This window comes from Danio aesculapii, chromosome 24 (assembly GCF_903798145.1).
Source record: "Danio aesculapii chromosome 24, fDanAes4.1, whole genome shotgun sequence".
Classification (NCBI taxonomy): domain Eukaryota; kingdom Metazoa; phylum Chordata; class Actinopteri; order Cypriniformes; family Danionidae; genus Danio; species Danio aesculapii.
The window spans coordinates 42,774,218-42,799,593 of NC_079458.1; the positions used below are offsets into that span (position 1 = coordinate 42,774,218).

A 25,376-nucleotide genomic window follows, 5' to 3' on the forward strand; every position below is an offset into this window, starting at 1 on the left:
AGGAAGACAAACGCTCATTAATTAGTGTCTTTAATTAGCTTCTGTGAACTAACACACACACACGTGTGTATATATATTTATGTGTGTGTGTGTGTGTGTGTCTGTGTGTATAGTAATGATGGACCTGTTTACAGTCGCGTCGACACTCAATAGAGATGGCCAGCTCACAGCAGCCCAGACCCACCCAACCATCTGACTTACGGGACGCTCCTGAACACACACACACACACACACACACACACACACGCACACACACACGGATTAATACACACATATATAAACAAACTTACTTATACAAACCCTCTCACACACACTCACAAGAACACATTTACAGCACACACTCACACTCGACAACACACACACACACACACACACACACACACACACACACCTTCAGTCATACACACATCAACACAGAAACACACACAGATCAGTAGACACATAGATCAGAGACAAATATCAAGACACACACACACACAAAAACCCACAAACACACACACACTTGAAAACACACACAGATCAATAGACACAAATATCAATCCACACACACACAAACACCAACACAAAAACACACACATACACACACACACCAACACATGCACCAATGCACACACCTGAGAACACACACAGATCAATACACACAAATATCAAAGCGCAGACACATGAGAACACACACACACACACATATATACATATACATGAACACATACAGTCTCACACACATGAAAAAACAAACAACAACACACACACACGCATGCACAAATACATACATGATTACAAACATCAACACACACGAGAACACACACATAAAAACATATAGTCTCAAACACACACAAGAAATTAACACACACACACACACGCCTCCTCATACCTGGTAGTGTGTTGTTGATGCAGATCCAGAGTTCACTCTGAAACACACACACACACACACACACACACACACACACACACACACACACACACATCAGAGAAGAAGATTGTATTCATTCATTCACTCATTTCCCTTCAGCTTAGTCCCTTTATTAATCAGAGGTTGCCACAGCGGAATGAACCACCAATTATTCCAGCATTTTATTTAAGCGAATCAAAAGTTTTCAATACTGTGCTGAGAGCAGACGGAGCAGACGGAGCAGACGGAGCGCTGCTGGATAGTTCAGCTCAACTTTAATGTGAGGTTTAGAAGCTGAGTGCCGCTGTATATGGAGCTGTGTGTGTGTGTGTGTGTGTATGTGTGTGTGTGTGTGTGTGGGTCAGGCGGGCTCTAATGAGAGAGCGCTGAAACTGCACACTGCTGAGCCACATGTAGAGCGCCGGAGGGACAGGAAGCTCTGCTCAGCACTTCCTGTGTTGCCAGGCGACGGCTGTAATGTAAACACAGACTGAGGATTGAGGAAATGCCTTACCAGAGTCTCCGGGCAGTAACTGGGCAGCCGGTGGAGGAGATGCCGGAGCCGAGACTCACTCCTGATACTGGCCAGCTGAAAACACACATACACACACACACACACACAACATTTACTGTACACAACAGGCAGAGGCTGAGTGCATATATCCCCCGTGAGCAGGAACATTATTCACAGTATCTCCTGTTAGACTTTATAGTTCTGCAGAACTCTTATTTCTGTTAGTTTGGCTGGAATTAAAGCAGATTTAGGCTCAATATTATCACTGTAAGATTCTCTTTCTACAGATCTACATCCCCTAATTAACCTAATGAAGCCTTTAAATCACTCTTCAGCTGAACACCGGTGTCAGTCAGAGAAGGTGATGTAAATAATATGTACTGTCATCATAGCAGAGATGAAAGAAATGCCTTATTAAAGCTGGGCTCTTTATAAACATTTTCTCATTGGTCAGTCTGATCAATATATTCATGTATATACACTCACTGGCCACTTTATTAGGTACACCTCACTAGTACGGTCAGCGTCTCTCAAATCCCCTTTCTTCCCCATTCTGATGCTCGCTTTGACCTGCAGCAGATCCTCTTGACCATGTCTACATGCCTAAACGCAGTGAGCTGCTGCCGTGTGATTGGCTGATTAGAGTGTGCTAATGAGCAGTTGGACAGGTGTACCTAATAAAGTGGCCGGTGAGTGTATAAATATGTAATTAATTGTGTTGTTTTAATGTAATTGTATTATCTCTCTATAAGACGTTCAGTGATTAAACTCTTATTTTAATGAATATAACGAATTAATAAAACGGTCTTGTTCAAATGCACCAAAATAAAACCTCACCAAAAGGAGAACATGTATTTATATTTATTTATATTTATATATGACACGTGCATGTAAACAATTAGCTGACATTTCTAAAGGATTATAATGTTTACATGTACATGGATGAGTGGATGTGTGTGTACAGTCAGACTGTGGCAGAGATGTGACACACACACACACGCACGCACGCACGCACGCACGCACGCACGCACGCACGCACACACACGCACGCACGCACGCACACACACACACACACACACACGCACACACACACACACACACACACACACACACACACACACACACACACACACAGCCTCCTCCATTTGGGGAAGTTTTTCTTCTGTGTTGTTTTGAGGGCTCCATCAATGGCAGCGCAGTGAGGACATCAGAAGCAGATCTTCAAAGACTCGCCGTCCATTAGGATGAAATACTGAAATAGCCTGAGCGATTAACACACACACACACACACACACACACACACACACACACACACACACACACACACACACTCTCTCTCAGCTAATCTCTGCTGTATTGGGTCTGCCTCTGACGCTCTCTGTGGTCTTGTGTTTGCTCACTCAGACTGTCAGCAAACACTCAACTCGACCCACTTTCAGCTAAAGAGGATTCTTCAAAATCACAGTCAGATCAGCACACTAATAATCAGACCAGTGTACTAATAATCAGATCAGTGTTCTAATAATCAGACCAGTGTACTAATAATCAGATCAGTGTTCTAATAATCAGACCAGTGTACTAATAATCAGATCAGTGTTCTAATAATCAGATCAGTGTTCTAATAATCAGACCAGTGTACTAATAATCAGATCAGTGTTCTAATAATCAGATCAGTGTACTAATAGTCAGATCAGTGTTCTAATAATCAGACCAGTGTACTAATAATCAGATCAGTGTTCTAATAATCAGACCAGTGTACTAATAATCAGATCAGTGTTCTAATAATCAGACCAGTGTACTAATAATCAGACCAGTGTACTAATAATCAGATCAGTGTTCTAATAATCAGACCAGTGTACTAATAATCAGATCAGTGTTCTAATAATCAGATCAGTGTACTAATAGTCAGATCAGTGTTCTAATAATCAGACCAGTGTACTAATAATCGGATCAGTGTTCTAATAATCAGACCAGTGTACTAATAATCAGATCAGTGTTCTAATAATCAGACCAGTGTACTAATAATCGGATCAGTGTTCTAATAATCAGACCAGTGTACTAATAATCAGATCAGTGTTCTAATAATCAGATCAGTGTACTAATAATCGGATCAGTGTTCTAATAATCAGACCAGTGTACTAATAATCAGATCAGTGTTCTAATAATCAGATCAGTGTTCTAATAATCAGACCAGTGTACTAATAATCGGATCAGTGTTCTAATAATCAGACCAGTGTACTAATAATCGGATCAGTGTTCTAATAATCAGACCAGTGTACTAATAATCAGATCAGTGTTCTAATAATCAGATCAGTGTACTAATAATCGGATCAGTGTTCTAATAATCAGACCAGTGTACTAATAATCAGATCAGTGTTCTAATAATCAGATCAGTGTTCTAATAATCAGACCAGTGTACTAATAATCAGATCAGTGCACTAATAATCAGATCAGCACACTAATAATCAGATCAGCACACTAATAATCAGATCAGTGTTCTAATAATCAGATCAGTGTTCTAATAATAAGATCAGTGTTCTAATAATCAGATCAGTGTACTAATAATCAGATCAGCACACTAATAATCAGATCAGTGTTCTAATAATCAGATCAGTGTTCTAATAATCAGATCAGTGTTCTAATAATCAGATCAGTGTTCTAATAATCAGATCATTGTTCTAATAATCAGATCAGTGTTCTAATAATCAGATCAGTGTTCTAATAATCAGATCAGTGTTCTAATAATCAGATCAGTGTTCTAATAATCAGATCAGTGTTCTAATAATCAGATCATTGTTCTAATAATCAGATCAGTGTTCTAATAATCAGATCAGTGTACTAATAATCAGATCAGTGTTCTAATAATCAGATCAGTGTTCTAATAATCAGATCAGTGTTCTAATAATCAGATCAGTGTACTAATAATCAGATCAGTGTTCTAATAATCAGATCAGTGTTCTAATAATCAGATCAGTGTACTAATAATCAGATCAGTGTTCTAATAATCAGATCAGTGTACTAATAATCAGATCAGTGTTCTAATAATCAGATCAGTGTACTAATAATCAGATCAGTGTACTAATAATCAGACCAGTGTACTAATAATCAGATCAGTGTTCTAATAATCAGATCAGTGTACTAATAATCAGATCAGTGTTCTAATAATCAGATCAGTGTACTAATAATCAGATCAGTGTACTAATAATCAGACCAGTGTACTAATAATCAGATCAGTGTACTAATAATCAGATCAGCACACTAATAATCAGATCAGCACACTAATAATCAGATCAGCACACTAATAATCAGATCAGCGTACTAATAATCAGATCAGCACACTAATAATCAGATCAGCACACTAATAATCAGATCAGCACACTAATAATCAGATCAGCACACTAATAATCAGATCAGCACACTAATAATCAGATCAGCACACTAATAATCAGATCAGTGTTCTAATAATCAGATCAGTGTTCTAATAATCAGATCAGCCCACTAATAATCAGATCAGTGTTCTAACAATCAGATCAGTGTTCTAATAATCAGATCAGCACACTAATAATCAGATCAGCACACTAACAATCAGATCAGCACACTAATAATCAGATCAGTGTTCTAATAATCAGATCAGTGTTCTAATAATCAGATCAGCCCACTAATAATCAGATCAGTGTTCTAATAATCAGATCATTGTTCTAATAATCAGATCAGCACACTAATAATCAGATCAGCACACTAATAATCAGATCAGCACACTAATAATCAGATCAGTGTTCTAATAATCAGATCAGCACACTAATAATCAGATCAGTGCACTAATAATCAGATCAGCACACTAATAATCAGATCAGTGTTCTAATAATCAGATCAGTGCACTAATAATCAGATCAGCACACTAATAATCAGATCAGTGTACTAATAATCAGATCAGTGTTCTAATAATCAGATCAGCACACTAATAATCAGATCAGTGTTCTAATAATCAGATCAGCCCACTAATAATCAGATCAGTGTTCTAATAATCAGATCAGTGTTCTAATAATCAGATCAGCACACTAATAATCAGATCAGTGTTCTAATAATCAGATCAGTGTTCTAATAATCAGATCAGTGTTCTAATAATCAGATCAGTGTACTAATAATCAGATCAGTGTTCTAATAATCAGATCAGCCCACTAATAATCAGATCAGTGTACTAATAATCAGATCAGTGTTCTAATAATCAGATCAGTGTACTAATAATCAGACCAGTGTACTAATAATCAGATCAGTGTTCTAATAATCAGATCAGTGTACTAATAATCAGACCAGTGTACTATGTGTCTCACCTGTTCACATGCGTCTCTGCACTGAGGGAGGTCTGCAGCATGATGGACACAGCAGGACGGATCTGCACACACACACACACACACACACACACGCGCACACACGCACACACGCACACACATACACACATACACACACAGTCAGAAACACTGCAGTGAGTGAGAAACACACAGACTCCTCCTCTAATGACCTGATTAATTAACTATGCACAGCAGAGTAAGGTCAGAGCGTTTGACCATCTGAAGACAACAGTAAACTGAGCACAGCTTCATCAGCATCTGCACAACCATCATGTGTGTGTGTGTGTGTGTGTGTGTGTGTGTGTGTGTGTGTGTGTGTGTGTGTGTGTGTGTGTGTGTGTGCGCGTGTCAGAGAGCAGCAGTAGAGCATCTCCGCTCTGTTTCTTCTCCCCCAGAAACTCCTGATGAGCAGAAGAGCTTTGATCAGACGCGTGGCTTTCATCACTGTGATCTGATCCGCTCGTCAGTGTGCACTGCTAAGAGCCCTTGACCAGAGTACTGAAGATCTGTGATGAACACCAGCACACCTCAGCTTTCATCAGAACACACACACACACACACACGCACACACGCACACACACACACGAGGAGATCCAGCACACACACACTCACACACAGTGGAAGAACACTGCAGAAACACATTCGCTGTCTCCATCCAGAGATGTGCACATCATCAGTGAGCGCAGCGGCGCCTCCATCAGCTGGAGTCTGCTGCACTGTTGGGATTCTCCACTGTGAACAACCAAGACCAAACGCAGTGAACACGGTGCTTCTGGAGGTGTGAGACAGGAGACAGATGCTCAAGAAGGAATAATAATGGAGGATTAATAATACTGAAGCTCTGTGATGACGGACTGACGGAGGACTGAGGCCTTTTGCTATCAGCACAACAACATTACACATCTGACACAATGGAGAGCTGCAGACATGTGCTGCAGAGTCCGTTAATCATGTTCATCATGTAAATTAGTATGTTAGTATTTAACATTGGTCTGACATATGAATGAACAGTGAATAAATGGGTCTTGTTTTGGTCATAAAAAATTAACAATATTCAAATACATCAAGTCAGAATTTCAGAGTATTTATAAGTTGGGATTCAAACTCAGGCTATTAGCAGCCCAGTTTCTCTGCACACACACGGTCCACTGGGCTACATAAGACAGAAGTTTTTCCCTAACACTTCTGAAACGACCGATGCTTTGAAACACGTTAGTCACATGACCTAGGAGTTTGGAAACACTTCAGTCACATGACCTGGGTGTTTCGGATCATGCTTTGGTGCAGTGTTTCGAAACACTTCAGCTTCAGGATCTTGACACTGTGTGGAAATGTCAGTTTCACATCAGCCATCCCTATTTGTATGCTCCTGTTTGCTCCTGTTTTGACCACTGCCTGTAAGCTGCACGTAATGAGCAAATGAATGCTGTATAACTCTTCATTTTTACCCACGATCTGACTCTCCCAGCAGACACATCCGTCCTGCACCTCACTCAGAGCACGCATCAGGGCTTCATCTACTGTAATACACCTAAACACACACTGCCAAACAATCGTCAGTGACGGGGAGGTGTTTCCTCTTAATTGAGGAGTGATCTCCTCAGTGCAGGCAGTGATATGAGGATTCCTCCGCAGAGCGTAGTGTGTGTGACTGAGCATGTGACTAACAAATGTAGAATAATATGTAGAGGCCCCTCGTCCACATCTGATGTCCAGAAACACACACACACACACACACACACACACACACACACACACACACCATCATCATCTCTGCTGAACATGAAAGACTGTTACCCCAATGAGAAGCAGACGAGTGTGTGTCCGTCAGAGCCCGAACACATACACACACAAAACCATGAGGATCCCATCAGGTTCAAAGCCTCGCTCACAGCCAACACACAACTGGAACACATCAATCTGTCACTAACCCTTGTTAGTCCTCTGCTGCATGCTTATATTTTTATTTGCGTGTGTGTGTTTGGCAGACACCTTTATTAAGGCTGAATTACGCTGCCTTCACACACATATTTATCCATTTCTGAGTTCCCTGGGAACTGAACCGGTGACCTTGGCATGGTTTGAGAACCTACTGTTTGAGCTGCAGAAAGGCCTGGTGCTGGAAGCTCAAGGTTCTGGGTTCAAATCCCAAAAGAGCTGATTCTGGAAACACAAGACGGTGGCTTCAATTCAAGTAATGCTTGATGCTACAAACTCAAGACGGTGGGTTCAATTCCTACACAGCCTGATGCTGGAAACACAAGGTTCTGGGTTCAGTTCAAATAAGGCCTAATTCTCAAAACACACGTTGTAACTTTAATTCTACTAATGTTTGATGCTGAAAACACAAGCTTGTGGGTTCAGTTCAAATAAGGCTTGATGCTGGAATCACAAGGTTGTGGGATCAATTCCTAAAAGCGCTTCTGCTAGAAACACAAGGTTATTGGTTCAATTCAAACAAGCTCTGATGCTACAGATCCATGGCTGTGTGTTTGCTTCCCATGCGGCCTGGTGCTGCAAACACAAGGTTATGGGTTTGCTTTTGCAGGGAACGCATGTAATGATCCAAATATAATCACTGATATGGCCACTTCAGTAGTATCTACATCACGCAGATATTATTCAGCCATCCTTCACTCTCATTTCACCAAATCAGTTCCCAGAACTCTGAAATGAAGCAGGTGATGGTGCACAGGTAGTGCAGTCGACTACATTCTACTCTGAGCGTGAAACTTTTACAACAACTGCGTAACAGAACAACATTTCCAGCAGAGAGTGAAGGACAGAACTCTTTAGAGGACGTCTGTTCCCATGCACTCCGCAGCAGAGAAAAGCCACTTGAATTCCTGCACAGCCGCTCTGGTCGAAGCCAATCCTTTCAGCAATAACAGAGGAACGCTGGAAATATCTGAGACGTCGACACGGCTCTGAGCAAACCATCTGATCAACTAGCATCCACTAGCCCTTCTGCCGGCGGTGTCATTACTCTCTGGAACTTCGGTTAACCAGAGTGAAACTGGCTTTGCTGAGCTTGACAGCAATTATATGCTGAGACTCTAGCAAATGGTCAGTGACTATTATACCACGCCACCGCATTATGACAGCAACATCCGCCATGATGATATAGTCTGCTATGAAAACAGAGTCTGTTGTGCTGTTCCCAAAACCTTGATTACGGTTTAATTGAGCCATTGGGTTAATGACTTACAGACACAAGAGTGCTCATAATGAAGACCTAAAAGAGTAGGCCCTTTAAAATATAATGTAAACACACAGCAGCACGGTGGCGCAGTGGTTAACACTGTGGTCTCACAGTAAGAAGGTCGCTGGTTCGAGTTGCGTGTTGAGTCTGTGTGGAGTTTGCATGTTCTCCCCGTGTTGGCGTGGGTTTCCTCCGGGTGCTCCGGTTTCCCCCACAGTCCAAACACATGCGCTATAGGGGAACTGATCAACTAAACTGGCCGTAGTGCATGAGTGTGTGAATGAGTGTGAATGGGTGTTTCCCAGTGCTGGGTTATGTAAAACATATGCTGGAATAGTTGGCGGTTCATTGCACTGTGGTGACACCTAACGAATAAGCGACTAAGCTGAAGGAAAATGAATGAATGTAAACACACACACACACCTCTATGTTTATGTCGACTTCATATATCCACATGATATACAGTAAACAACATTAGGAAACAAAACAAAACTGGGTGTTCAATAGTTTTAGGAGAACCTTGATGAAACATTTGACCCATTTCAGATGTTGACTAATGTATAATGACAGCAGAATAGGCAAGACACACAGGCCTAGCAGAGCCGAATGTTAAACACAGCAGTGATGCTTTTTCGTAGGTGTTTCGCCAGCGTGTGAATGAGTGAGCAGAAGTGCCTTGAGTTGAAAATGGTGTCATGTGAACGACCCATTACATTGCAAATATGGCACAAACACACTGAATACTTTTTAAAATTATTATTTTTAGGGGTTTTTCACCTTTTATTAGGATAGGATAGTGAAGCATCGAACCGGGAATTGAACTCGGGTCGCCGTGAGCATCATGGGACTATATGTTGGCACACTTAACCACTAGGCTATTAGCGCCGACCTTAATACATTTATTTTACATTTACACAGCAACTATTTACTCTGCCCTTTATGTCAGTGAATCTTTACGTCACAGTTTGAGCAGATGAAGGTTTGTCGATATAAAACAACTCTAGAAAATCCTCTGATGTCTTCAATATTAAACACAGCATGACGTTATAAAAGGTGTACGTTAAAGTGCAGTGTATAGAATTGGCAGCTAGTGGCTGGATTAGGTATTGCAGTCCAAAATCTAAACATTACAGAGGGGTTCTACTCCATACAGGTTGCCAGATTGATGACACAAACAGAAGCGAGCATGTTTGACGATCGAGCCTTACACTGTAAGCTGCTTAACTAATGTTTACATTTGCAATATTTATATTATTTGCTAATTAATAAACACCTCATTTATTACACTGCATCTGATTCGGGAAGCTGCTTCTGTCCTCCAGAGGGCGCACTTACAGCGGTGTCCACATACATTGAGGCAGTCTTCATAACTGGAATAAAACACACTGTTTTCCACCATCTGGCAACCCCAGAGTGCTGACATATAACAGGCTAAACTGGCAGTGGGCTGGTTATATAGAGCAAAACAAGCACAGACATCCTGACAGGGAACGCACATTCTCAGAGCAGAGTAACTGACTCCAGCATGGCGTCTCAGATAAACCGGTGTGTGTTGGCATGATTCTCACACTTCTGCACACCTCTGATGGTCTCTCCTCCACCCAGCATGCTGCACCGTTAAGAATCTCCCACTGCTAAAGCTGTTCTGAGATCAGCATAAAGGGCCGCTAGTGGTGTCTGAAGAGGAGGAGGAGGACCGCCTGTGCTCTTTGTGAGGGTCCGGCTGCGTTAACGAGCTGGGATTTTAATGACACAATTAAAGGTGCAGTGGAGCATTGAGTCCTGCTCCGGCCGGCCGCCTTTGTGTTCTGCAGCCCGACACACATTCACAACACACCATACCAATTACTGTTGCCCTGGATATTGATAAAAGCCATGGCAACGGCAGGAGGGTAGAGTGTGTGCGTGTGTGTGTGTGTGTGTGTGTGTGTGTGCTGCTAGAACAGTGGAGGCCAAACGCTGCATTACTGAGCTTTACATTAGCGGAGCACTGACCCACACCGATCTCTACAGTGGGACCTGCAGTAATCAACAGTGACAGATACACACACACACACACACACACACACACACACACACACACTGTCCAGCACAGCCTCATCTCTCCTCATCCCGGGGCTCCACAGCTCATGTTGTTTTAATAATGAATGTATGTGTGCTCATTTTAAGGTGTTGGTGTGTTGAACTGAACTGGACCACTGACCCACTAAGAGCCCGCACGTTATTTGTGTTAGCGATCGGCACCTCTGCCCCTCTCAGATGCACACACACACACATTGCTGAACACACACACTGGGATGCAGAGCAGCACACGAACATCTTTACATGTGAAATATTACAGCGCTGAGATGTAAAGCTCACTGTTGTCTCTATAAACCTCCGGAGGCTTTGGGGAATCCGGCTGGTTCTGTAGATGGTCTCTAACCTCGGACAGCAGCAGATCTGTTTGGTATCTAGTGAAGTGTTGAGTTTTTCCACTAATAAAGTCTCCACCGTGTAAATAATGAACACAGACTCAGTGTGAACACAACACACTCTTACACTGAACAGGAGATCCGACTCTGTTTAATGCACGTCATGCACAAGCACAGCTCATTAAGAGTCCTGAAGAGAGTCAGCACAGCGCTTTCAGACCATGCGCCTGGTTCAACTACAGTTTTCTCCATACTTAAAATATCAAACGTGATTCAGATGCACCCTGAGTGCTCCTGCACATTTCCAGAACGCTGAAATGCCATCATGCTGATGGGTTTACTGAAGCGGACCTGCACTGCACTCAAAGCGTCCTACAGCTCCTCTGTTTTCCCTGAGAGTGGAGCTGCACAGATCAGGAGCGAGCTCTTCATCCAGATCTGCTTTAGTGAGTGTGTGATTCGGGACGGAGCCCTCAGAGTGATGTTCATCCATCTTGAGGACAGATGAACTGAACAGCAACATGTGGAGCTCACTAACACAAGCTGAACTCTGGGAACACAGCTTACATGTGTGCCTGAGTCCCAAAGTAAAGCTAAAGTCTAGATAGGACACACGGCCGGCCGGAAGCGCAATACGCACATCAATATAGCAGCATTTGTAGGACACTGTATAACAATAATTCATATTATCACAGTCCTGACGGTTGGGTTTAGGGGAGGGGTGGACATTAATAAAATACTGATCTGATCTAGCAACAACCCAAAGTAGAGGAAGAGAGCGGTTTGTTATTAACATGATGACCTGCTTGTTTGTTTTCACTTTAAAGAGCAGGGGTCCGTTCTTCTTACCTCGCTGTACTGATCTTAGATGATTCAGCAGATCCTGGATCTGTTCATCTTGATAACTGATCTCTGGCTAATTTGGATCTTCAAACATGTTCGTGAATCAGATTAAATGTCTGGATGAGCTGATCGCTGTGTGTGTTGTGAAGGACAGATCTATTGATCCTCAAAATAATGATCAGCAATGCAGTGATTGGCTGACAGCACAGCAGCGTAATGACATCATCTCATTAATATTCAATTATTCATGTCAGCAAAATTACAGGAAAGTCATAGCAAACGGTTTGTTAAATATGAAAGCGGTAACTCTCCACGTCTGTTGTGGGCAGCAGTTGTCCCGCTGTTGTGTGTCGAGAGTGTTCAGATATTTATTTAGTTGTATATTTAGAGCAGATTTTCCTCATTATAGTAGCCCAGGCCTGATCTCATAAGTTTCTTAATCTGCGTGAAGCATATCTGGCTGTTTCAATTCATTTAGCATCAAAAAAGCATCGTGATATCAGTAAAGGAGTCTGCACAACTTTAGCGAAGCATCAAATCACCCTCATATTAGCGGTCAAACACAGAAATACACCGTCAAAACACACTGCATAAATCATTATTCCTTAACAAAAACAGTGGAGTATTGTCATGTCTGTGATCATCCTCAAACTGTACTACAGCTAAAACAGTGTGTGTTTGTGTCTAAAAAGTCCAGATCAACAAACGTTTTCTTGGGGACAGAACCAGCCCGTGACGGTCTTCATCCTTTTAATTAGAGTGCAGATGGCACACATTTATTTATATATATTCATATATATATAACTTTCTAGTTTATATAACTATATAGTTTATAAACCTTCAGTATCTTCTTTGCTTGAGCTGATCTAATCCTGATATATGAGATGAGCCGCTGCTCCAGAGCAGGTTTGAGCTGCAGAACTGTTGCTATAACATCAACTCTCACATGAGTTTTGAAGAACGAAACGATCCTGGATCATGTCAAATCTTCAATAACCAAACCCAGTTAATGGAGTATTCCACGTATGAAGAACAGACGCTACTGAAGAACGCAGAGCTGTGTGCAGAATCTACACCCTCTGATTATTAGCGCCAGCGGTGGCCGTTGTGTGTGAATATGGGATTTATTTATTTGCAAAGCAACTCACAAACGAGGATAACAGAAGCACTTCAAAATCAGCAGAGAGCAGCCACAGCGGAATGAACCACCAACTATTCCAGCATATGTTTTATGCCCTTCAGGCCGCAACCTAGTACTGGGAAACACCCATACACACTCATTCACACACTCATACACTCGGGCCAGTTTAGTTCATCAATTCCCCTATAGCACATGTGTTTGGACTGTGGGGGAAACCGGAGCACCTGGAGGAAACCCACACCAACACGGGGAGAACATGCAAACTCCACACAGAAACACACACTGACCCAGCTGAGACTCGAACCAGAGACCTTCTTGCTGTGAAGCGACTGAGCCAGCCACTCGAGTGTGAGGAAATGAAGAGCACATGCTGGTTTCAGTGTGAACTGACCCCTGAACTGCAGAAGCTGCCACAGGCTTGATCATCTGAGCAGATTGAGCAGGTGTGTGTGCTGATGGAGGCTCACTGTGAGTGTGTGTGTGCTGATGGAGTGTGTGTGTGTGTGTGTGTGTGTGTGTGTGTGTGTTCATGGAGGCTCACTGTGAGTGTGTGTGTGTGCTGATGGAGTGTGTGTGTGTGTGTGTGTGACCTGCTGCTGTTCATCTGTGGACATCTTCACTTTGTCATGCAATTACCTGAACAAAGCCTGCTGCTGTAGAGCATTACCCCTGATGATGAGCAGACTGCCAGTGTGTGTGTCACTGACGGATGGCTCAGTGTGTGTCGCTGATGGATGGCTCAATGCGTGTGTATTGTGGAAGTGTGCATGTGTGTGTGTGCATGTGTGTAGCCTAAAGAAAGTACTGATCTGCTGAAAAAAGCAGCGGCGTGAGCTCCTGTAATCCATTTAGAGCAGAGAGAAGCCTGTTCACACACACACACACACACACACACACACACACACACACACACACACACACACACACACACAAAGAGCCCCGGACAGCTGAAAGAGCAGTTCAGCACACTCCTGTGGAGACACACACTCACACACACATGTGTTGGTATTGGTGGTGTATGGGGACTCTCTATAGGTGTTGTTTACTACAGTAAATCCTCTTCTTATCTACTCTAGCCCTGAAGCAGCCCTCACAGACTCGGAGTGTGAAGAGACCGTTCATTATTATATATTAAGCCTTTGGAATTAAGAGGACTCGATGCCTGTCCTCATAAACCACTGTAATGAAGAACAACTACTGTCATGTTATTATGCACATTTCTGTCCTTGTACACCACCAAAACCAGTACACACACACACACACACACACACACACACACACACACACACACACACACACACACACACACACACACACAGGATGAATGCGTGACTCTGGTGCTCCTGCATTCCTCTCTGTCTCCATCTGAATAGCGCGAGGTCAAAGGTCATTTCCTGTGCATTAATAATAACCCAGGACTCAAACGCAGCGCAGAGGATGATGCTGAACACTGATATGAGGATCTCCCTCACTGCTGTACTGCACTGACGCTGAAGCAAACCTCACTGCATCACGCTGTCATGATCACTGCTCTAACATCTGCTCTGTTTACATCTCTGGGTTAAACTCAGCTACTGAACACAACACATCTGACCCTGGAACAGAACACGGCAGGCGCAATCACTCAGACACATCCACAATACAGTGACAGCAAGTGCTGCTGGTGTGTAGAGGTGCTTATACAGAGTTAATATGTCCATAAACACACACACACACACACACACACACACACACACACACACACACACACACACACACACACAGGTCTGAGCAGCTCTACACTCCTGATCATCTGAACATCAGCTGAAGTTCAGCAGAACATGAAAGAGCCAGATGGAGGAGAACATGAGCTGCACATGTGTCCAGCACACACACACACACACACACACACGCACGCACGCACGCACGCACACACACACACACACACACACACACACGCATGCACACACACACACACACACACACGCACGCACGCACACACACACACACACACACACGTAGACGTGAGGCCTGGATCTGCTAGAACCTGAAAAACACACATCACACACAGCGAGAGCCATTCACAGCGGTGACAGGACAGAACCGGCTCTGAACTGAACACACACACACACACACACACTTGTTTTTGTGTAAATGTGGGGACATTATATACAGAAGTGTGTATATATTTCACCAGACTGTATCCGGTCTCGTCTTCCCCTAACCCTAACCCTCACAGCAACACTCTGCTCTGTCACCTCCTCACTGTCCTTCATTCTGCTTCATTTATCAGCATGTTTAAAACAGGCACACAGGCAATGTCCTCATAATCCACCTTCAGAGAGGAGGTCAAGTGAAAACTCAGAGTATGTTAATCCTGAAATGAGAGAAACTCTGGGTTTTCTGTTTCAGTATGGCAGGTTAGTTTAGACTGGAGACAGCAGGGTAAGTGGAGCCTGTGTCTGAAGGAGAGGAGACTTTAACTCAGAGTCAGTCACTGTGCTGTTTTACTCTGTGAAGCTCACCTGGTCAGAGCAGGTTTATTCTCTAAACTCTGAGTTTCTGTCGGTCTCCTGCTCCTTTATTCAAGATGAAGCAGTATTTCTCTTAGCCTTACGCTTCCACACGCCTATATTAATGCTCATGTTGGAGATGCGGATAAAAGCCATTGATGGAAACAGCATGATGCACAGAACTTCTGAAAACAGGCATAAAACACACACGCATAACTGAGGAGGAGAAACGTTTATTCGACAGTAAAGATGCACTGCGCTGGAAACACTTTACTGAAGTAAGTCCAGTGTGTGCATTAATAAAGGTGTGTTATGAGAGATCATATGATGATGAAGGTGTGTGTGAATGGACAAAGCAGCAGGCTGAGCACACTGGAACACATCTGAACTGTTGATTTCTCATTCTAAAACAGAGTTGGTTAAACTTCCTTACTAAAACAGGCCCCTGATCACGCACACGCGCACACACACACACACACACACACAAAATAAACAACTATTCAGGTTTTCACAATTGCTGGAAACATTTGAGAAAGAATTCAGATTTCTCTGCCTGTAATGCCATATAAACAAACAAACCAACCAACCAACAAATAAACTAACAAACAAACAAACAAACAAAACCAACAAATAAACTAACAAACAAAAAAACAAACAAAACCAACAAATAAACTAACAAAAAAACAAACAAACTAATGAACTAACAAATGAACCACCCAACCAACAAACAAACAAACCAACCAACAAACAAAAACAAACAAACAAACAAATACAAACAAACAAACAAAACCAACCAACCAACAAACAAACAAAACCGACAAAACCTAACCCTAACCCTAACAAACAAAACCAACCAACAAACAAACCAACAAACAAATACAAACAAACAAACAAAACCAACCAACAAACAAACAAACCACCAAACGAGCCAACTCTCATCATTATTCCCTTCTTCATTATTCCCTTGTTCAGCCGTGGTGGACACAGACATTCCAGAGGAGCCTAATGTCATTATTATACACTTCAAACACACTGGGTTGCTTATTGGGTCAAATATGGACAAACCTAACCACTGGGTTAAATATCCAGATCAATATGTTAACCCAGTGGTTGTGTTAGACTGGAGCTGACCTGAGTTGAGCTGAAACACAGAATTACAGTTCAGAATATAGAGGAGCACGACGCAGAATCCTGTGTGTGTGTGTGTGTGTGTGTGTGTGTGTGTGTGTTTCTCTGGTTTCTGCTCAGGCCTGGAGGAGACCTAATTGGTTGCAGATGTTTGAATGGAGGAGAAAATCTTCAAACAGGAGTGTGTGTGTGTGTGTGTGTGTGTGTACGCTGCGTTCTGGAAGAAACACACACACACACACACAACTGAACACTAGTAAACACCCGGCTAACTAGACGAATACAGGCTAACTAGATTACCCCTAACCCTAACACACAAACACACTCTCTCACACACACACACACACACACACACACACACACACACACTACACTACAAACACAATCAGTCTCTCTCTCTCACACACACACACACAACTACACTACAACTACACTACACTACACTACACACACACAGTTCAAAGCGGTTTGGCATCCAGATGTGGGCTTGACGTCGGCGCTGATAGAACATGAAAGAGGAACTCTTGGACTTTTGAACATTTTTAAGTTTCTCCTATAAACACACACACACACACACACACACACACGTGATCTCGCTGCACTGGAGTAAAGAGGGACAGAGGAGCAAACACGCACTCTAAACACTCTCCTAACCCTGCTGATTCTCACAGCGCTGCAAACACACACAGCAAATGCAGCACAGAGGAACAAACGTCTCCAACACCTCCAGCGCTCTCACACCTCCACCACCCTCCAGTAATAACAGCAGAGGAGATTTCAGCTCAGTGTGAGGCTGTCAGTCACACTCACACACACACACACACACGCACACACACACACACACACGCACGCACACGCACACGCACACGCACACACACACACACACACACTGTATTATTCGCCCTCCTGTGAAACTGTAACTCCTCTCCAAATATTCCTCAGGGAAGTGAGGAGATTTCTCTTTATTTCTGCTATTTCCTCCTTTTAACAAGGATTATTCTCAGAGTTAGGCTGGAGTAAAGCAGCTTTAACATGTTAAAAATCACTATTTAAACTAAATAACTTGTTTTAACCAATTAAAAATAACTAACAATTATTAGCCCCTTCAGCAATATTAGTGTTGGATAGTCTCCAGAATAAACCACTGTTATACAATGACTTGCCTAATTACCCTAACTTTACCCTAATTACCCTAGTGAAGCCTTTAATGTGACTGTAAGCTGAATACTAGTGTCTTGAAGAATATCTAGTCTAATATTATTTACTGTCATCATGATGAAGAGACATCAGTGCTCAGAGATGAGTTATTAACACTGTTCTGATTAGACATGTGCAGTGAGGGTCTTTGGGAGTTTTTGGGATGGCATTTGGGATTAGGGTTAGAATTATTAGGAATGATGTGTCTGTACATCACTTTAGTGCAATAATTAAATCCACCCACTGAAGAACATATAGACTTCATATATATATAGACTTTTGCTGTTATTAAATTGACTTTATTGAATGTTTTAATGGTTTATTACAGTAGTCTAAATAAGACACAAACCACCATAAACAACTATTCAATCTATTGGTCCTCATTATCCTCAGTTTTCCATCATTATAAACTGCAGTTTTCCTCCAGACTCCTGTCAATGTGTGTGTGATTACTCAGCTCTAATGGGTGTTTATCAATTATTAATGTGAGTTATTATAATTATCATAGAGTGTCACACTAATAGTAGCCCTCGGAGGATATAAAGGAGCAGAGACGCCCCTTCACATCATCACACACATATGATTATTATTGTGAACAGAAGCCTGCTGTTATTCCTCTGTAATGTGTGTTTCCAGCATGGAGGACGAGCTCATGCGCACTGGAGAACTTCTGGAGGTATAACGGTACTCTCTCGAGCACGCGCATAAACATCATCATACACTCATTCACGGTCATATTTCATCTCCAAACTATAGTTCGCGTAATAATGTCATAATTCTGATGCAGCATTCAAAGTCAGATTAACAAAAGCAGCGCGGAATAGCGGAATCAACAAGTCCAAACTTCCGGATGGCGGATATTCTCGGCGGCGGCGCTTCTCCAGCTCTCCCCGCTGAACTCGCCTTTACTACAGTAACACACGCAGACTGCGCTCTGTAAACGGGCAGAAGTGAACAGACTCACCCTGAGAGAACACGAGCGCCCAGAAGCGGCAGCAGAGCAGCACGGCGAGGATCTGGAGACACCCGCTCATCTTACAGCGGTCCTGAGGCGCAGTCGGGGCTGGAGCTCCATGAAGGCGCAGCGGCACGGAGTCTCTCTCAGGCCGCTCAAGAGGCGCTCAGCGCGGGTAGCGGAGGTGGCGGGAGGAGGGGGTGGAGCGCGGAGCTCCGGGCAGCGGCTCTTATACCGTTATGTGGCCGAGGGGTGGAGAGAGGGGCCGGGCTCTCCAGCAGCATTCATTCTGCAGTTATAAACAACACTTCACCACAAACTGGATTATTAACCCTTGTGTATTGTTCACATTGACTCCGCTTTGGTGATGTTAGTGCTGATTTTGGCCCATTGACTTCCATTATAATCACATTTACTGACTGCGAAGCCACCATCACAGCATATAATCATGCATTCTTGATTATTGCTGGTCTTCCCTGTTGGGATTAAGAGGTAAATGAGTAATTTTACTGTTGATCATCAGTGTGCAGCATTAACCCTTTAGATCGGCCTGTGCTGAAGAGTTTCTGGCTGTTATATGGAGTTCAGTGGAGTAAAACAGCAGATTGCAGAAATACATGTACTGTGTTTACTGTGGTCTGAGAGCTCAGGGAATTAATGTGGGTTTCTCACACATATGTTCAAGGCAGAAACTAAGCTTTTCCTGCTCTGCAACTGATGATCAACAGTAAAATGGCACATTGTCCCTTTACAGACCAGGGAAAAGCAGCACCAATCAAGAATGCAGGATTATCTGCTGTACGATCGCCTCACAGCAAGAAGATCTCTGATTCGAGTCCCGGCTGGGTCAGTGTGTTTCTGTGTGGAGTTTGCATGTTCTCCCCGTGTTGGGGTGGGTTTCCTCTGGTGCTCCGGTGCCACCGTGTTCACTGCGTTTGGTCTTGGTGTTCTGAGGTGCAGCTCATTTATTAGAGGAGAACAAACACCACAGTGGAGAATCCAACAGTGCAGCAGACTCCACTGCTCTCAGTGATATCTGACAGTCTCTTTAAGACCCAGAGCAGTTATAATCAGAGACAGAAGCAGCACACACACACACACAGATCTGCATTTGTATAATATCGTGTGTGTGTGTGTGTGTGTGTGTGTGTGTGTGTGTGAGATTGATGTGTGTCCTCTGACCCCTGCTCCTCAGGCCATCAGCAGAACACATGTCCATTTATGATCCACAGCGCAGGGCAAAGCTGACCTCTGACCCCTCCATCCCCAACACACAGCTATACGCACAGATACAGAGACGATCTGAGACGCAAATACAGCACCGATATATATTAGAGCCACATAATATCATACTAAATCAACTATTATAAGCAGTTTGGACAGAGGTGTGTGTAGTATAGTGTGTCCACACTCATACTGGGGTTAGGGATACGGCACGATACTGGGGAAATACGTGATATTGTGGTTTAGTGTTGCCATAATAATATTTCCTACAATATATCTACAATTAGAATTATTACAATTACAATAAATATAAATGACAATTTACAATCTCTGAGATATGAATATTGCACATGTTATTATCATGACAGCATGACATTGTGCAGCCCTAACACTAACTGTGAGCTTGGTGACTGATAACCACTCAATCCTTCATTCACTTTTCAGCTTAGTCCCTTTATTCATCAAGAGTCACCACAGTGGAATGAACCACCAACTATTCCAGCATATGTTTTACACAGCGGATGCCCTTCCAGCTGGAACCCAGTACTGGGAAACACCCATACACACTCATTCACACATACTCATACACCTTAGCCAATAGCACATGTTGTGTTAGGACCGTGGGGGAAACCAGAGCACCCGGAGGAAACCCACGCCAACACGGGGAGAACATGCAAACTCCACACAGAAACACCAACTGACCCAGCCAGGACTCAAACCAGCAACCTTCTTGCTGTGAGGCGATCGTGCTACCCACTGCGCCACCATCACCACTGAATCAGCACAGGTTAAATAAAAGCTCTTTAAATTGTGCTTACACAGATGTAGATATCACGGGCTGACCTGTGTGTGTGCGCGCGCGCGTGTGTGTGTGTGTGTGTGTGTGTGTGTGTGTGTGTGTGTGTGTGTGTGTGTGTGTGTGTGTGTGTGTGTGTGTGTGTGTGTGTGTGTGTTGACGGTATAACGTGCTGTGTGCTATGAGTGTTATGGGCAGCTGCTGTATACGTTTAAATAACAGATTATGAAGGTAATGATACGCTCTCTGAGGCCAGACACAGCGCTATATCTCAGATAATTACAGCAGCAGGACTCAGACTGCAGGCCGTAATGACTTCTTCAGCCAGGAACGCCACTGCGTCGCGTTTAATGATCTGCTTTCTAGAGCGGTGGCAGGAAGTGTGTGTGCTGTAATTAATCCTCTCGCTGAAACACTGCTGTGTGTTGTGGCTTCACCAGCAGAACACACACACACACACACACACACAGTAAGTGTAATTACTATGAAGAGTAATTAAATACTAATTTACAGTAAATATAGCCATTTCAACCCATATTATTATACATCATAATATCTACAGCTCTTAGGTAAAGAACGCTCCAGAATACTGTAGTGTTGTCTACAGTGAACTGATCAGCTAATGAATACTGTAATATACTTTAGATTTTACTGCAGTAAACTGTGGTGTAATGTAGTACAATACACACTATAGCTGTAGGAAACTACAGTACTGGCTCAGTTTATATTACTACAGTCATGTTACCATAGCAACAGTAGAATCACCACAACAGATCAATTACTATAGTGGTAGTGTTACCATAGCAACAGTAGAATCACCACAACAGATAAATTATTATAGTGGTAGTGTTACCATAGCAACAGTAGAATCACCACAACAGATCGGTTACTACAGTGGTAGTGTTACCATAGCAACAGTAGAATCACCACAACAGATCAATTACTACAGTGGTAGTGTTACCATAGCAACAGTAGAATCACCACAACAGATAAATTATTATAGTGGTAGTGTTACCATAGCAACAGTAGAATCACCACAACAGATCGGTTACTACAGTGGTAGTGTTACCATAGCAACAGTAGAATCACCACAACAGATCAATTACTACAGTGGTAGTGTTACCATAGCAACAGTAGAATCACCACAACAGATCAATTACTATAGTGGTAGTGTTACCATAGCAACAGTAGAATCACCACAACAGATCAATTACTACAGTGGTAGTGTTACCATAGCAACTGTAGAATCACCACAACAGATCAATTACTACAGTGGTAGTGTTACCATAGCAACAGCAAAATCACCACAACAGATCAATTACTACAGTGGTAGTGTTACCATAGCAACAGTAGAATCAACACAACAGATCAATTACTACAGTGGTAGTGTTACCATAGCAACAGTAGAATCACCACAACAGATCAATTACTATAGTGGTAGTGTTACCATAGCAACAGTAGAATCACCACAACAGATCAATTACTACAGTGGTAGTGTTACCATAGCAACAGTAGAATCACCACAACAGATCAATTACTACAGTGGTAGTGTTACCATAGCAACTGTAGAATCACCACAACAGATCAATTACTACAGTGGTAGTGTTACCATAGCAACAGTAGAATCACCACAACAGATCAATTACTATAGTGGTAGTGTTACCATAGCAACTGTAGAATCACCACAACAGATCAGGTACTACAGTGGTAGTGTTACCATAGCAACAGCAAAATCACCACAACAGATCAATTACTACAGTGGTAGTGTTACCATAGCAACAGTAGAATCAACACAACAGATCAATTACTATAGTGGTAGTGTTACCATAGCAACAGTAGAATCACCACAACAGATCAATTACTATATTGGTAGTGTTACCATAGCAACAGCAGAATCAACACAACAGATCAATTACTATAGTGGTAGTGTTACCATAGCAACAGCAGAATCAACACCACTGTTTCATTCATGTACTTTACTCCTGTATTGTATTAAATACAGCAGCCACAAATTAATCAAAATAAAATACGGTAAAATACTTTTACAGGGGAGATTGACATTCCTTCGCAAATCTTCCATCAATAGGCATATTTGATCAAGCCCTTCACCATTAAACTGATTTAGTGAAGTAAACAATGATAACAGCTTTTCTCTGAGCAACACGGGGAGGTGTTCATAATACAGTAACTTGCAGCAGCAGGTTTTTATTAATAACAAAATGTAAGTTTCATTCATTAAACCTGTTTTTCTCTTTGATTTTAGTCCAGATTTGGTACAAATTTCACACAGAAAGTCCCGTCTTGAAGATGATCTCTTTAATCACTGTACAAACCATGCAGTGCAGATGATGAGTTGGTATATTGAATATCTTGTGATTGTGAAAATTACCACCATCTTTTAAAACTTATTTTTCAACATTTCTGCTATTGAAATCTTCAATACTCGATGTAAAATCACGATTTTTACAGCTTTAGTCATTTCCATAAATCATGTTTTTTTGCTATTTAACTCTTCAAAACACAATATAAAACACGATATCTTAAATAAATTGCACGTTTTTGACCAATAGATTAGAATATTATTGAATATGTTTGTCCTACTGATATTTTACTGATTAACTATGTCAAACTAACTATAAGGAGCACCTGCAGACCAAATATTGCCATTTAAAACAGCCAATTAAATTTTGTAGGATATCGCCTAGGACATTTATTTATGTTGTTTGTCTTATTTGACCTGCTCCTGAATCTACCCCTGCTATTTGTCTGTTACTTTCTTTATATGTGATGCATAATTTCCATCAATACCCCAAGCATTGATCAACTTATTTATTATCAATACATTTTCTAGTCAGATCTCAAGCCATAATAAATAACTGAGAAAGCACCAATCAGAGGCACATTTCATGATGTCATCATGTAGACTTCTCATAAAGTATTTAAAACACAAAAACACAAGACACTACAGAATTTTAACACTAAATATAAAGCCATATTGATAAACCTCATCAAATACCAGTCATCAATACTGCCCATCCCTGCCTACTACAGCATTACAGAGACCTTCACTATCAATTACTCTGTGAGCTTCAGAAATGTTTGAATTAAAATAAGCATGAATACTGTGCCACAGAACTGATCAATCAGAGTATATGTCCCTGACGGACTCCTGCTTTACTATTATGTATACTGAACACAATGCGCTGAGAAATAATGCTTAAATTAAACCAGAACTAAAGTTCAAAACTTCAACAGTACACAGTTGTTTTTAATCTAATGTTAAATGTACACTTGTGCTGTTTAAAATGACGCAGACAGAGTTTATTTTTAATCAAGCATGTACTGAACCGCTGTTAAACACGATGCCTTTAGCCTACAACAGGAAACCGGTCACCAGGGTGGCGCTCTTTTTTGGGGGATAATTGGGCGGGCTGCTGTTCGTCTCTGCGTCATTACGCCACGTTTGTACGTACAGGAATACGCATGTAATGATCATTAAAGGTGTTTTACCACTGTTGCTGTAATAATGAAACTTATCTGTCCCTATATAGGAAATTCGAACTGTATGATAATTGGAGACTGTAGACAAACTGAAATATAAAGTTACAATAACGATAATTTCGCGAACTGAGATGTGATTTTTGAATATTAAGACCGATAGTAATAAATATTATTGTTTTCCGGTGTTCAGAACAAAAACAGCCATGTTCCTTACCTGTTTAGATGACATTTCCAGCTTAAGCTCATTTCTCCAACACAGAAGCTGTTGATTGTGAAGTAATGATGAACAGCTGTGATTGACAGCCGCACTACTGCTGAGATTCATCCGCGCGGAGGAGCCGAAGCACACACACACTGCCAATTACTGCACTCGCAGCTTCCAGACAGAGATGGAGACAGAAGCAACACTTTAAACTTTAAATGTGACATTAGGACTCTTAACTAATCCATTCATAATAATATTTTCCCTCAGATATGTCAGGAAATTGTGTCCGTCGTTCATTATATAGGTGAACACACTGATAAAGCACTATAACAAATAAACAATGCTAATCTGCAGGATTTAGAGCACAAGACGGATGTGTTCTCCCAGGCAGCCTTACAACAGTGTTTACAGTGGTAAATTAGGAGCTAGAGTAAAATAGAGCTGAAGAGTACAGCAAAGCAAAAACTGCTTGATATGAATTAAACTAAAGACTGAATCTGCAGTAAATTCATCATTAAATCAATGA

The 25,376-nt window shown here is 42.1% G+C and overlaps 1 protein-coding gene across 1 annotated transcript in view; it reads right to left on the reverse strand.

The window, feature by feature from the left end:
* reck (reversion-inducing-cysteine-rich protein with kazal motifs) overlaps positions 1–19,322 on the reverse strand; it is a 39,431-nt gene extending 20,109 nt beyond the window's left edge. The window contains exons 1-5 of the mRNA XM_056450200.1: positions 19,134–19,322; positions 5,735–5,796; positions 1,404–1,478; positions 872–908; positions 125–210 (exon numbers count right to left, since the gene is read on the reverse strand). Of these exons, the coding sequence (XP_056306175.1) occupies positions 125–210; positions 872–908; positions 1,404–1,478; positions 5,735–5,796; positions 19,134–19,203 (330 nt within the window). The 5' untranslated portion in view covers positions 19,204–19,322. The remainder of the gene's footprint in view (positions 1–124; positions 211–871; positions 909–1,403; positions 1,479–5,734; positions 5,797–19,133) is intronic.
* Positions 19,323–25,376: the final 6,054 nt, after the last annotated feature.